At 45.0% G+C, this 14,698-nt stretch overlaps 1 protein-coding gene across 1 annotated transcript; it reads right to left on the bottom strand.

Moving 5' to 3' along the window:
• Positions 1-1,291: 1,291 nt before the first annotated feature.
• UBE2M (ubiquitin conjugating enzyme E2 M) lies at positions 1,292-13,030 on the bottom strand. The gene is made up of 6 exons (XM_054995674.1): positions 12,561-13,030; positions 10,819-10,913; positions 8,161-8,199; positions 6,877-6,980; positions 5,556-5,619; positions 1,292-2,366 (listed from the first exon to the last, which is right to left on the bottom strand). The coding sequence occupies exons 1-6, from the start codon at positions 12,667-12,669 to the stop codon at positions 2,226-2,228; spliced, it is 552 nt and encodes a 183-aa protein (XP_054851649.1). The 5' UTR covers positions 12,670-13,030; the 3' UTR covers positions 1,292-2,225.
• Between the last annotated feature and the right edge of the window lie 1,668 nt (positions 13,031-14,698).

Below are 14,698 nucleotides of genomic sequence, written 5' to 3'. Positions count from 1 at the left end.
GTAGCATCTGTCACACCAGGAAAAATGCAACTTTTTAAAGTGAAAAGCCATTTAAGAAGAGATTGCGTTGCAAGAATTAATAGGCTGGGAAAAAATCATCTTGTTAGGTCCCACAACGGAGACAATCATGAAATGGGGATTGCCTGCCTAGAGAGCAAGAACAAAAGGTGTAGGGAAATATGGCCAAATATGTACACACCCTCACATGAGTTTCCACTGTAGCTGTCACAGTTGTCCATGAGTTAGCAGAGGGAGCAGAAAGGTCAGCAAGAACTGTACCCAAAGGATAAAGCACATCAACATTGAGCAGCAAGATCATGAGCATCCCAGGCCAGCCAGGCAAAAACAGAATACGAGGAAAGGGAAGACATTTGCAGAGCCATTCCCCCCCCCTTCCAGAGCCCAAACAGACTAGTCTGGTTCATGAGCAAATCCTAAAACCATAATCTCTTTGGGGAGTAACTAGGTTCACTAAGTAAGTAAAAGTCCACCTTATCCACAAAAGAGCTAGTCTTAACAGCTCTTCCTTGCAATAAGCAGAGCTGCTATTCTTTCTCTATCAGCTGTTTTGCAACTTCAAATGTGCTTCTACGTTTTTGTACTAAGCTATCCCCACAAACTTTAAAATCCACTTTTCCACAATAACAGTTAATGATGGGGAGTCAGAGCTTCTGTTCAGATGTTCCAAATACTTGTCCTCCTCAAATAAACAGTTGAGTAAAGGATCCCTTTCAAATGCAGAGCTCATAATCTTACTTCTCTAAAAACCACACCATTCCAAATTCGGCGGCGGCGGGGGACGGGAATGTCCGTAGACTGCAAGCCGAAATCTGTGGCTGAATGAAAATCATCCTATGGAAGCAGACTCAAATGCAGTTAAAGCTAAATTGCTCAGCCGCAGAACTGATTCACCAGTGTCAAGAAAACGTTGGTCTGCGTCTGTAAAATTGTGGCAAAAAAAAATCACAGCTGCACAGCACAGCACTTTGAGCATGGAGTTATACAGAATCAAGTGGAAATCTATACACCTTTGCTAGGAAAGCCTTCCATGATGTTTTCCCCTCAAGGTCTTTTGTTTCTGCAGCCTGCACACATTCCTCCTGCTCACCCTTCCAGGGTTAAGCCCAAAAGATTTGCTTCAGGTTCTTCTTGAGCATCGTAACACATACACAAAGTCGTTGCTGAATATCATGAGATGAAAAGGCTTCCCCATCAATATTAGACATTGCTTTTCCCCGACCTCCCCCTCAACTAGGGGAGAAGGATGCAGAAAACAAGAGGAGACAAGGGCTGAATTTGAGTGCGCTAACATTCCCCTTTAATAACCCAACACACTAAAAGTACAGTGGCTTTATTTTGGCCAGGGGCTCGCAGGAGTCACTGGAGAGGCAGCAAAAGATTGTTGCTGGGCAGGCCCTGGCGGACTGAGGAAACAGCACTGCCCCGGTTACACTTATTATTACTACTATTATTAGCACTGGTTGGTTTGGTTGTTTTTTTTATTTTTTCCTTAAAAACCAGACACACAAGTGAGTTGATTCTAAAAGGAATATTCCCAGGACTGACCCAGCCCTCCCCGAAGCCCCAGCACTGGGAGCAGAGGGGCAGGGGCTGAGCACCCCCTCCCCTGCCTTCCAGACTCAACCAGCCCCTTCAGAGCCTCCCCCCACATGTAATAAATAGTTACGCTCAGAAGCCTTGGTGCCAGCAGAGGAGGAGGAAAGAGAGGCAAGTGGCCCACAGATCGAGCAGGGCAGTTGCACTGCATGGCAGGCAGGGGGTGCCAGAGCACAGGGGGGGATCTTTCTGTTCTTAGCAGCAAAACTACAGCCTCCCCACAAAAAAGGCAGATGGGCACCAGCATGGGGCCCCACACATCCACCCACCCCCACTGAGCAGGTGGCTACCCCAATCCATTGGGTGGGGTACAGAAGCAGCAGTAACCTCACCCCCCTCACCCCCCACAGCAGCACACAGGGAGAGCGGAGAGGGAGATACAAGATTTGGTGAGGCAGCAGCTGCTGAGGCCCCAGGCTGGCAATGGGCGGTAGGAAGGCGAGCAGGTTTGGGGGGGAGGGAGAAGAATGGAAGGGGGCCCTGCCAATTCCTGACTCCTGTGCCCCCTTGGTGGCTGAAGGCAGCAGTGTTGGCAGAGTCCCTTGGGAAGCTGGAAGGGAGATGAAGGGGAAAGGGGAGGGCAGGTTTGTGCCCGGAGCCGGTCAGTTCTATTTGAGGCAGCGCTCAAAGTAAGTGGAGCCAATGTAGCCGCCCCGCATAGAGCGCTGGACGTTCTGCTCAAACAGGCGTCTGTTGTTCTGGAGGACTTCAGCAGCCTCTTTGTTCAGGGGGTCTTCAGGGTTTGGCTCCTGGGGAGAGAAAGAGAGAAACTATTAAATGCTGACACCGTTATTCCTGTCCTGTTCCCATCTGCTCAACCTCCCTCTCCCTCTGAAAAACCCCTCATTCTCACCCAGTATACATTGCCCTGTGTACTAAAATTCACATTCTCCACTACTGATTGTATTGTACAAGGACAGAATTTATTATTTGTCACAGAATTCTGCAATATGAGAGTATGTGAGGAAGGAAATGACTACCCTCTAGTGTTTACAGCTGCTGAAAGATGGTTCATCATGTACTGGAACCACCTAATAAAGTTTGAGAAGAACCAAACAGGACCTTTCTGTGGCTGGTACTCCATTTACTTTACCCTTAGAATAAACAAATACAAGCAAATATGCCATTCAAGTAGGCTGTCTTGCGCAGAGCAGTGTTCCTTACACACTGAATCCTGACCCTTCTCTGCCCCAGCTCCTCTCTGGCACTACCGCAAACTTAAAGAGGACTTGAAAACTCCTGTTTTGCTGTACTTCTCCGCTGCTCAAGCACAAGATTTCTCCATTAGTCCAATAAAAACAGAGCGTTGCACAAAGATTACTAAAATCTTCAGCAAAAAATCTAAATTCTATATTCATTGTTGGTTGTTGTGGGTTTTCCGGGCTGTATTGCCGTGGTCTTGGCATTGTAGTTCCTGACGTTTCGCCAGCAGCTGTGGCTGGCATCTTCAGAGGTGTAGCGAAACGTCAGGAACTACAATGCCAAGACCACGGCAATACAGCCCGGAAAACCCACAACAACCATCGTTCTCCGGCCGTGAAAGCCTTCGACAATACATCTATATTCATTCCTCAAAAATCATGGGCATAGTAAAGGAGTAGAGACCATGCTATGAACCAGGGGCAAGCCTGCCTTAGCTTCCCACAACTGCAATATGGGATTCATCATACTACTACCCTATATCAGTCAGGATACCAAGACAGTATGTGAAGAACTAAAAATTGCTATACAAATGCTTATTTTTTTTTCTTTTGCAACACAGACTTCGCACAGAATTGAGCATGCTCTGAAAGAACTACAATAGGAACAAAGGAAGATGAGCCACATCAGGACTGGGACTGGGACTCTGGAGAACAAAACACCCAGAACTAAGCCCTTTTTTGGTTTGTGAGCCACCTGGACACTGCGCTTATTTAGATCATTCCTTTACCACCTCTCCCTCTCAAAAAAATTGATCCAAGCAGCTTACAGAAATTCAAAGCAAATCAATACTTTTAACTTAGTCCCATCTTTCCACACTTTAGCATAACTTAGCAAAAAAAATAGCTGCCAGAACATTAGTTCAGCACCAGCTCAAGTCTGCACTGCCTGCAGCCAGCAATACCAAAAACAAGAGTCCTCTTGGGTTCAGATTTTCCCCTTGTGTCGTCACTCAGGTCTGGAAACTCGCTATCTGGGGAAGAGAGACTGAGACTACTCAGGTTACGTAGAATCTCTCTGGCCATTCCACGCAGAAAAGCCCAAGGTCCCTTTTCTGATACACTGAATCACCTCAATGCCCTTCTATGAGAAGAAAATATCATGCCATATTTGGACAAAAAGGCTACTACAGTGCTATACCTGTTCTGAGCAACAGCCAAGACCCATGTTCACCCTACTTCTCTGTCCCTTCCCAAGGCTCCCAGTGTATCTCAGAAGAGGCCAGCCAGCAAGAACTGACATGGACCAAGAAACAGCAGTAGAGCCTTGAAAAAGAAAGAATCATTCACATTTTGAGCTACAATATAGTGGTCCCACAACACTGGCATAGTGCAGAGATTAAGACGGTCAGACTCAAGTCCACTGACACGTGGGCTCTAGCACGCAATTTGATATGATGTTTGCCTTAGACTCTCCCAGCTTATCCCACATCACAAGGTTGTTGTGATCATACAATGAGGGGGAGAATGGTTGTCACCCCGAGTTACTTGGAAGGGGATAGGATGCTGTTCTAACAAACAAAGAAAAACCTCGAAGGTCTACAGAAATAGTTATATGTAAATTTTGTAAATTTTTATAAAGTTTTTTTTGTAATTTTTATAAAGTTCGGTGCATAATACAAAGTGCTAAAGTGCTGATAAATAATTCATAATAAATATCAATAATTCAATAAATATCCAATAAATAATTCAAAGATACATGCAATCCTGATCAAAAAGTCCAACCGGTTTAATTTCTCCAATCAGATGTTGTTGTATACACTTGAGATGTTGTATGTAATGTTTCTTGTCCTATGACTAAAGAGCGGGAAATTGGGGGGCGGGGGGGGGGGGCTGGAAAAGAGGAAGACTCAAAATGAGACAGCCGGACTAAATAAAGGAAGCCACATCCACTAGATTGTCAGGACTGAGCAAGGTTGGAGGTCTTTCATTCACTGGGTTGCCCTAAGTTGGAAGCAACTTGACGGCACGTGACACAAAAAACTCGCTGCCCCAAAAGACAAACATTTGAGCCTTCTTTACTGTAACTGACACGAAACATAAGTCCACCTGTTTACCCCACAGCACCCACTCATCCTCAGTTGGGAGGTGAACATAAACACTGCAGGAAATATGGACAATAACAACCCTCAAAAATAAAAAAATACTACAGAAGAAAGATGAAGTGTGCCAAGCATTTCTGGGTGCAAGCTTCCTCACATTTTTATCTTATTTTGAAAAATTATCCCTTCCCCCATTTCAAGTTCCAAAACACAGACTGGATGAAACATGAAAAAGTGGCAATGTGGTCAGTTAAACACACATAACGGGAAATATGAGAGCCAAACTGGGCCAAAACAAGAGGGCCAGAGAATCTGCCTTCTAATTGTCTTGGGCTCTGTAGATGATGACAAAGTGCATTGCACAAAAGGCAATTCCCCTCGCTGAGATTTTCTTACAGGCTGGCACACAGGCACGGTATTCATCTGTACACATATTCCCACACAAGCATAAACACTTCCCACACAAAAGGATGCACTTATCCTGCTTGTCTTTGCAAGACAACACACCCTGTCTCACACAAATGCCCACACAGCATGGTGGGGCCTGTGTCTCTTCCTACCTTCTATTCTGTCCTCCCTATTTTTATACACACACCATGCTCAATTTGTGTACAGGCAGACAGAGATGCAGATTTCTGGAAGATGATGCTCCCCCTGTGCCCCCTACTCCTGGGCTTCCATTTCCACATCTACTCACCAAGAAGAGATACTGCAGGCCATAAATTATAGAGTTTATTGTTAGTACAGGCTTCCAGTCCTCTCTGTGAAAAGAAGAAGGTGAGGAAGGCGATTCAACTCAGAGAAGAAATAGCACCAAAGCCATGCATTGGACACGACTGAGGGTCAGAGTACTGTAAACAGCAGTGCAGCACCGAACACAGAAAGAACCAGTCATTTGACAAAGGGCCCGGGCAGCTCTAGGGCAATGATGTGAAAACTCATACCCCGGCTGTATCGGGGGCGTACGCAGCACCCCAAGCCAAACTCCAATGTAACTTAAGAGTAGGAAAATATCCCACAGAAAAAAATCTGGTGGCCAAAGTCAGTATGTTTTACAACTTCCAGGGCCTATTTTAAACAAATAAAGCCCTGATACACACGTATACATGAGGTGAAATGAACAGGCTGGATTCAGCTAGGGGATCCACAAAATCCTGTCCAATTCTTCTCCTTCTGACAGCCCCCTTCCCGCATGGGTTTTTCTCATGCAAGTCTCATGATTCCCAACATATCCTTTTTCGGTTATCAAAAACAATCACCCCCTCCCTTTTTCACCAGGAGAAAAGCTTTTGGGATCCAACCCTTTATTTAGATTTCTTTCCCATCCCCCACTTCAAATCAGTTCTATGGAATATTAGGAAGTTAACTTTCTGCAAAAAGAGGAAAGGACCATATCTCTCCAGAGCACTGAACACTGTTTCCCCAGATTAGTGTTTGTTGGAAAAAACACTTAGGGGATTTTTTTAAAAACCCAATACATGAATACTAGCTAAGGTAAAAAACTAACCTGTTTGAGGGGAAGGAGGACAATCCAAAATGCAAGAATTGGTAGATTTTTCTGGGGCAATTTTATACCACAGAGCTTTTTGTTTAAAGGAAAAAAACCTTTAAACGTTACGTAGCTGTACTTTGGGGACACTGTTTACTAATGTGCAGGTGACAACATTCTAGAAGGACAAAGTTGTAGAGCCGCTTCTCTGGGCATTCTGCCAAAAAAGCACGCAATCATCAGGGAATTTTGCCTGAGAATGTTGACAAACAGCTTTTAAAAACTGAAGGAGATCAACTAGAGGCTCATTTTGTAACTGCATTACCAACCACAAATCAACTGAGATCCCATTTCTGACACTGGTTAGAGACTCCCACCAGGTGAATCTCCCAAGGAGTGTCAGAGTAGTGTTCCAGCTGAAAAGCAAAACTAATACACAGCCATCCAAGCTGAGGCGCTCATCTGAGAGGCAGCAATAAAGGGCTGCAAAGATATGATAGTGTGGAGGATAAATGATCCTTCTCAGTACCTGAGGATATTTAGGCAGACATTGCCTTCTAGATCTATGTTGGGGTGATACACCATGGTCTCGCACTTCACCTTGGGTGGGTCATGTGGGTAGCCTTGTCCCACCTGCAATTGAGATTTGAGACAAAAAGACACAGATGTCAACCTTCTCAAGATCCCCACCAAAACTTCTTTACCCCCAAGTCCCTTTTATACTTAGATCATTTTTCCCATATCCCCCTCTAATTTCCTCATTAAGATTACCTAACATGCTGTTTTTCCTTCCTCAGTGACTCAGAAACAATCAAAGCAGTACTTAAGGCTGTTTCATGCTCTGTACATGTGCTGATGGCTGCCTGGCATCTCTATTCATATGCCATGCCAGGAACTCAAAACATCTCAGCAAATACTTCTCAAGAAGTCTTCCAGGTCATGGAAGCGGCCATTGTTAATCATTATGAAATCCAGATGCTGGTGACTGAAAATAGCAGGTGTGCTCCAATTATTACCAATATTTACTTCATTATGCCCAACTTCTCTCTCCAAAGGGGACCCAAAAGTGACTTACATCATTCTCCACTCCTCCATTTTATCCTCACAACCCTGTCATGTAGGTTAGGTTGAAAATGACTGACCCAAGGTCACTCAGCAAGTTTCTATGGTAGAATAGGGTTTCGAACTAGGCATCTCCCATATCTTAGCCCAACACTCTTAACCACTACAGAACACTGGTTAGTCTTAAAGGTGCTACTGGACTCTTTTTGATTTTGCTACTACAGACTAACACGGCTAACTCCTCTGGATCTATTGCATGAACACAGGAAACTGCCTTGTACTCAACCAGATGATTGGTCTATCAAAGTCAGTACTGTCCACTCACACTGGTAGTGGCTCAGCAGGGTCTCAGGCAGAAGTCTTTCACATCACCTACTACCAGACCCTTTTAATTGGAGATGCCAGAGACCAAATCTGGGACCTTGCACATGAAATCCATCTTTAAAGTGCCATAAAACTCTTGGTTTTGCTAAACCAACTAACATGACTACCTGTCTGGATTTTGTTATATTCTGAGTGAACCAACCCCATAACTCTCCCTACCATTCACACATGCAAGCCACTCCAGGACATAAATCAGCTTATTTAAACAGTGGAGACTATCTAGCTATCTACTTATTTTTAGTCAGCACAAAACAGGGTGAGCAAAATATACCACATGACAGCAACCGATAATAGGTCATATTGAGTATGTACCGAAACCAATATGAACCACCCTAGAGCCAATATCAAGCAAACAGGGATTACTTACCTTAAAACTGAAAACAAACTTCCCGCCTTTATAGAAGCCCTATAAAGCAAAAGTTGAAAAAAATCTAAGCAACTTTAGAACTCCACTGAAAAAAGGAACAAAAGCTCCTGTAAGTATTAGCTATGGAGTAGAGGAGAATTTAGAATTCTGCAGTGAGACTTCCCCAGTCCCTTAACCAGAGCATCAAATTTGAGCATAGGCTGCAAAGTGGCAAATTCTGCATTAGTAGCCCTGCCTTGCATAAAGCACAAAATTTCAACCAGCAGATTGGATCTAGACTAAACTGGCATTTCCACTGGTTTCCCCCTTACCACTGCAGATCCCCACATGTCATTCTATAGGGTCCCCTATCCCCCAGGAGCAGCATTTTGTGGAGATCAGTAGTGAGAGGGCACAGGCAGGAAAGTTTCATTCTGCTACTGGAAAATTTAGTCTGGATCCAACCCACTGAGTAGTCCCCCCCTCTAACCACTTGCTGTAATTTGCGTCATAGATTGGGAAAGACTGAAATGAAAATGCAGACTTTTTAAAAGTTGAAATCATGGGAGAAGCAGACATTCTGCTTAGAGAAGAAACTTCTGCATTTTCTAGCAGCTGGATACATTTTAGCAGTCATATATGTTGAGAAACCTTTTGTCTGAAAATACAAACAACTTCTCAGTGGGTTTCTAAGTTCATATGAGCAACTTGGCCCACACCAGACACTGAAGCTCACTCCTTATTATACCATCCTAGCTAACCTGTTGTTTCCAGCATTTTCAATATATTAAAGAAGGCAATAGAGAATGGGGGATTCCCAGGTCCATGTTCTGGTGTAGAGAAAATTCTCCCTGTAACTTCCACATTAACCTTGAATGTACACTTCATGAGATATGGTTCACGTATCACCCTTACATGCTCATCTGTCATCTCACCACAGGGGGGCACAGTAAAAATATTTGGAAAGCCACAGTACGCTGAGAATCAAGCCACAGATTCCAAAGGCTTCCTGTACTGAAATTATCAAGTGGTAATTGCCACAATCATGCCCGTTATTTGAATCCATCCCAATGCTAAGCACCACGTTCATGGTTTTGTAGTCCAGATTATGCCATCAGTTCCCCAACCCAGGGTAGAATTAGATGCCTGGCACAGTGTAGAACATCAATTTCAGCATGCCCATGGACAGGTCAACCACAGCTCTCAATAAGACAGAACCACAAGAAAATGACTGGAAGTGTGAGTTACACGTGGTACAGCCTGGGAAAGCTCTGCGTTAAGGACATACTAATGGCTACAACAGAATAGTGAACTGTGGATACACTGACTTAGCCAAACTGCATGAGTCTCCATGTTGCAGTGGACTGAGATAGTAAAATACAGGGATACTTTAATCCAGTGGTTCTCAACTGATGGGACACAGAAATCATCTAGGTGAGACACAGTTCTCATTACAATTCCTAAGAATTCACTCTTCCTCAACCCCAATACTACAACGATTTTTTAATTATCCCTTTTTTATTATTACAATTTTCAGCCACTAAGAAGATTTTTTTGTTTTAAAAACACAGCATTAAGATTCACTCCAAACAATGCAACTGCAATTTGTAATGTCCTTTAAATTTACCCCAAATGATAAATATAACAGAACCATCTGTAAACATATAAACGTCCTTCTTGAAAAAAGTGGGCTTTTTATTTCTATCACGGTGGCGCCCAGGTTCTTTAACAGCAAAACTGGTGGACATAAAATATGGAAGGTTGAGAACCACAGTTTTTATCTATTATCAATATTACTCATTTATGACCAGGACGTCAGGACTGACCCAAACATAATCCCTGTACATATACCAGTGGAAGTCCTCCTTATCCCTTTCCGATGCTAACACAACCACAGTCATGGCTACAAATCTCTTCAATGTTTAGGCTGCACAGTAACACCTAATGATTATGATTCAGGAACAAACACCATCATCATAGGCTCTATGATCAAGGACATTTGTATTCCAAATAAGAGAGGAAGGTAGATTGTTCACCCCAAAACAAGGAATTAAAGTCAAAATGCAAACACGTGGCAACACTACTGAATAGCTGAGTTTTCAGGAAGGCTTAATGTTCCAGCCCCCGAAGCAAAAGATCAGCAGGAAAAGACATCAATATGTAGACAATGGCATTTAAGGGTGCAGCAAACAGAAAATGGATAAAGGGAAGCAAAAGACAGCATAATGACTGCAAACAAGACAGGAGTCCAAGGTATCAGACAGGACAAAGCATCTGACTGCAGACTTTCCAACTCATTGTACAAATCACTTCAAATGCCACCATAGACCTAAGGAACTAGAAACATTTTTAAGAAGCAGAATGTCTCAGAAGCTGGAAGTTCTACAAGGAACTGGGCACACGGAGAGAATCATGGGATGGGAGAGAATCAACCAGCTCTGGCCACAGCCTGCCAATCTGTCTTTTTTTTCATCAGGATCAGGAGAGATATCCAAAGATAGTGGATAGTCTTATCACTTGCCAGCCAATTCACTAGGCTTCCCTGCTATATTCCCATCACAGAGCCAAACCATTATGGGATCAAGTTCCTTGACCCGTCCCACCTAGGTCTTCTGCAGTCACATATAGAACAGCAAGTCCCAACATGCCAGCCAGGTTCTTTTGCTGTCAATCACTCACCTCATCAGGGCAGATAACTAACTTGAAGTTGAGGAGATCATCCTGGTCTGAAAAGTCTATATCACATGTTTTCGGCAAATTCAGTTCATTGATATCTAGAAGGAAAAAATTGAAGAACTGGTCACTTTGCAGAGGAATGGAGGATCAATGATCCAGGTGACGGGAAAGGAAGCCTATATCACACCCAAAACCAATCCCACCCCAGTGACCTGTCTGGTATTGTAATTTACTGAAAATCAGCATCTATTCAACAAAAACCATTGGAAAACAGATGGCAGAGGGTCAACAGTAGTATGGCCACAAAACAGAAAAATAAGGAGTCCTTCCAAAATATCAAAAATACTATGCAGAAAATAAGAGACTAGGAAATGTAAGATTTGGCATCTTGCAGCACTAAAGTCAGAAAATCTATTTTCCTTGTCTCTTCCTCTCTCTGGAGAAAATGGGCTTGTTTTGAGAACCAGAGAGCTGTAGAGGATACACTGCTGAACACTTGTCAGGAAGACTTGAGTTTAAATCCCCGCTCAACTGTACTGAACTGCTTACAACAGGCATGTAAGCTGTCTCTCACAGCCTGAATTACCTCAAAGTTGTCATAAGGATAAAAATGGAAAACCTCAGCATGTGCTACAGAGGAACCTGGAGAAGAAAGTAAGCTATTAAGGAACACACTGCATGTACCCCTTTGAGAACCAATGTGCTATAGCAGATGCAGCATTACCATTAAATGGGAAGATCTGAATTCTTGTCCCCACCCAGTTCTTAAGCACATGGGAATGCCTTAAGCCTAGCATACCTAAGAGTACCTTTACTTAATCCATTCAGTCACATTCACCCTTTTACATATATATAAAATGTGAGAATAGTCTCCAGGTGGAGCCCAGTACTCAGTAGTTAGAACATCAGACTAAAAATGTGAAAATCTGTATTCAAATCCCTACTCTACCATTCTTTCAAAGAGGAGGAGGAAGACTTTGAAACCATGGGGTGCATTCCACCACACACAGTTCCTTCAAAGGAAATCCATTTCCATTTCCAAGAGGGAAGGAGCAGCAATTTCTTACCTCACAGAGTTATTATGAGGGCAGAGCAGTGAAGAAAGGCGCTTGCATCTTTCATTTTGTCTCAAGTTAACCTGCCTCACAGGTCGTTGGGATAAAATGAGAGAAAAAGCTGAAAGCAGCCATGCTCTAAAAAGCCTCACAGAGCTGTTGCAAAGGTAAAATGGAGAAGACAGGAAGACCATGAGCCAGTCATTCTCTACCTCATCAGACTGCTGCAAAAATAAGGTTTCAGGTAGGCAGCTGTGTTGGTTTGCATTAGATCAGGACTCGAGTCCAATGGCAGACACACAAAATTTCTAGGGTATGAGCTTTTGAGAGTCAAAGTTCCCTTCTTGGTATGTGAAGAAGGGAGGTTTGACTCTCGAAAGCTGGAAATCTTGGAAATCTTTTTGCTCTCTAAGGTGCCACTGAACTCAAAAACGAAGACGACCATCACCTTGTGCCAGTCATCCTCTGTGGGCGCAAATGGAGAGACTGTGTCATATGCACCGACCTTAGCACGACAGAAGAAAAGCAGGCGAAGAAAGCGGGCAGCACCAAGCCCCAAACCTCTTAAAATTTGAAATTCAGCATGAGAGGAACAGGGGGGAGGGGAGAAGCACTTCCCCACCTGAGGGCAGAGGGAGGCCTCCCCCCCCCCACCTCTTTCTTTCCCCCGTCTCCCCTCCCCTCCCCAACCTTTCTGGATGCGGAGCTGCGCGGCGGAGGCTTTCTTGCTGGAGCCTTTGGTGCCGCCGGCCGATTCCTCCTCCTTCTTCTGCTGCTTCAGCGAGAAAAGCTTGATCATCCTGGCAGGCAGGCAGGCTCCGTCCACCTTCCTTTCCCTTCAGGCCCCGGCCTCTCTCCCGCCTGCCTTCCGACCGCGGTGCGGCCCGGCCCGGCCCAACCCAGCCGGGGCTCGGGAGGGATTGCCGCGGCCTAGCCTGGCTTGGCGAGGTGGGTTGGGTGGGCGAGGGAAGAGGAGAGGGACGGGGCAGGGGAGGGAGGGGAGGCGAGAGAGCCGAGCGGGACCAGCAACCGGGCCGCCCCGCCTCAGAGCGCCACCGCTTCTCCTCCTGCGGGGCGTCTGCCTAGAAGCGGGTCGGACGGCAACGGACAGCCCCCTTCGGCCCTTCCCGGAAGACCGTCGGCAACTTCCGTCTCCCTCTTTCACGCCGCTCAAGCTCCGCCCACCCGCGCTCCCTCTCTGGAAGCGCTCGGCTCCTCTCGGCCAAGCCGCTCCTCGGGAGGGAAAAGGGGGGGAAGGCCCTCGGCCCTTTCCGGCCGCGTCCTGGTTGGGGGAAGCTTCGGCTCTGCGAACCAAAGAGGCTTCAACAAAGGGAGTGCTGTGAAGCCACGCCACCACTTCCGGTAGCCGACGGACAGTGGCCCTTTGCGGGGCAGTGGGGGCTGAAGTGGGGGCTGCTCTTGAAGTGGCAAGGCAGCGTGAAGCGATTTCCTCCATGCTGCGCTGTGGAATGTTGAATTCGAAAACGTTTTAACTCTATGGTGCTTGTGTTGCGAGCGCTTATTGCGACACCTTGAAGAATCGCGCAGCTATGAGCCGTTTCAGGCGCGTGGCTCCGTGTGCCGCGTTCGCTGCCGCCACGGTCCGACTCGCGCGCGGGCAGCAATAGACCAACGTGCCTCAGGGCACCACAGATGGACGTGTTTCGCCTCCCAACAATGGGGAGAAATAGCTTCAGATCAAAAAGGGAATCTCCCCCGCCCCAGTCACGTTGACTGGGACCAGTCTTGCCTGCTTGAACAGTAGGAAACAACTCCGTGATTCACTTACTAAAAAATACGGAAGTTTAGCAACTCCTGCGTATATTTGTATGTTATGCTCTTGAAGTGGCTATTTGCCTGTTCTTTTATTGGACCGGTGGCCTTTGTATGGCTTTGTATGTTTTACGATGAATTAACTATTGAGTCTGCACAAATATACACAATAGTCACTAAACGTATATATTTATTTATGTCAGACTTCTATTCCACCCTCCCAGCCAGCGGGCTCAAGGCAGATAACATATTAAAAATACAATTTAAAAAATCATATACATTAAAAACAACACATTTAAAACAGGATGGTGGACAGCCTTCACAGGGAGGGTTAAGATTTTATACACCCCTTTTTATACGCCTGGCGGAATGTAAGTAAATCATGGTGTTGCTTCCTTTCCTTTGGTTTCTACCTTGTGTCGGTTGCTTTAAAACAGTGGCAGATTTTTTTTCATAGTGTGCAATGCTTTTACCAAAAAGTTGCATCTGGTTCTTGGCTATGGATCAAACCAATTTAATTGTTCAAACACCACTTTTCGCCAAGCCAGAGATCTGACCCATTTTCTTTTCACTAAATCAAGCAGACTTGCATTCACATCATGCTAGTTATATCGTAGCCCAAAATAATTCATTTCCTCCTCCACCACCACCACCACCACCACGCATTTAGGATCCATCTTTATTGGCTAAGTCTATGTGGTGGCAAGTAGTGTCAGATGATAAACCTCCTTCACCAGTATTTCATTATGAAATTAGCACTGGATACTGCTGCCCTTTAGCTGCATGTCTTCCAGTCCCTTGTTTTTCCTTGCAGGAAGATGTCCTGACAACTGAAGCAATCCTCATAGTTGTTGTTCAACAGAATCGGGTGCTTGAGAGAGAATTATACAACCTTCATCTCCTTTCACAAAACTTAGCTTCAAAGTCAACCAAGGCCCCTGCTTCTCCCTGGAACTTCCTGAAATTTGCATATTCCAATCTTACCTCTCTCCCTGCTAATATTTTTGTTACTGCTAATATTTTTTTCAGGCAGATTTTGCAGGTTTATGACCGGA

This window comes from Eublepharis macularius, chromosome 12, assembly GCF_028583425.1.
Source record: "Eublepharis macularius isolate TG4126 chromosome 12, MPM_Emac_v1.0, whole genome shotgun sequence".
NCBI classification, from domain to species: Eukaryota; Metazoa; Chordata; class Lepidosauria; order Squamata; family Eublepharidae; genus Eublepharis; species Eublepharis macularius.
Note: the sequence above shows the minus strand (reverse complement) of the source record. Positions and strands in the feature narration are given on the sequence as shown.

What these genes read in the sequence shown, in the direction of transcription:
- UBE2M (XM_054995674.1), bottom strand. Translation starts at nt 12,669, where the DNA reads ATGATCAAGCTTTTCTCGCTGAAGCAGCAGAAGAAGGAGGAGGAATCG. An exon ending in GCAGCTCCGCATCCAGAAAG is followed by an intron (nt 10,914 to 12,560) that starts GTTGGGGAGGGG and finishes TTTTCCTTCTAG; the next exon opens with ATATCAATGAACTGAATTTG. An exon ending in TAGTTATCTGCCCTGATGAG is followed by an intron (nt 8,200 to 10,818) that starts GTGAGTGATTGA and finishes TTTGCTTTATAG; the next exon opens with GGCTTCTATAAAGGCGGGAA.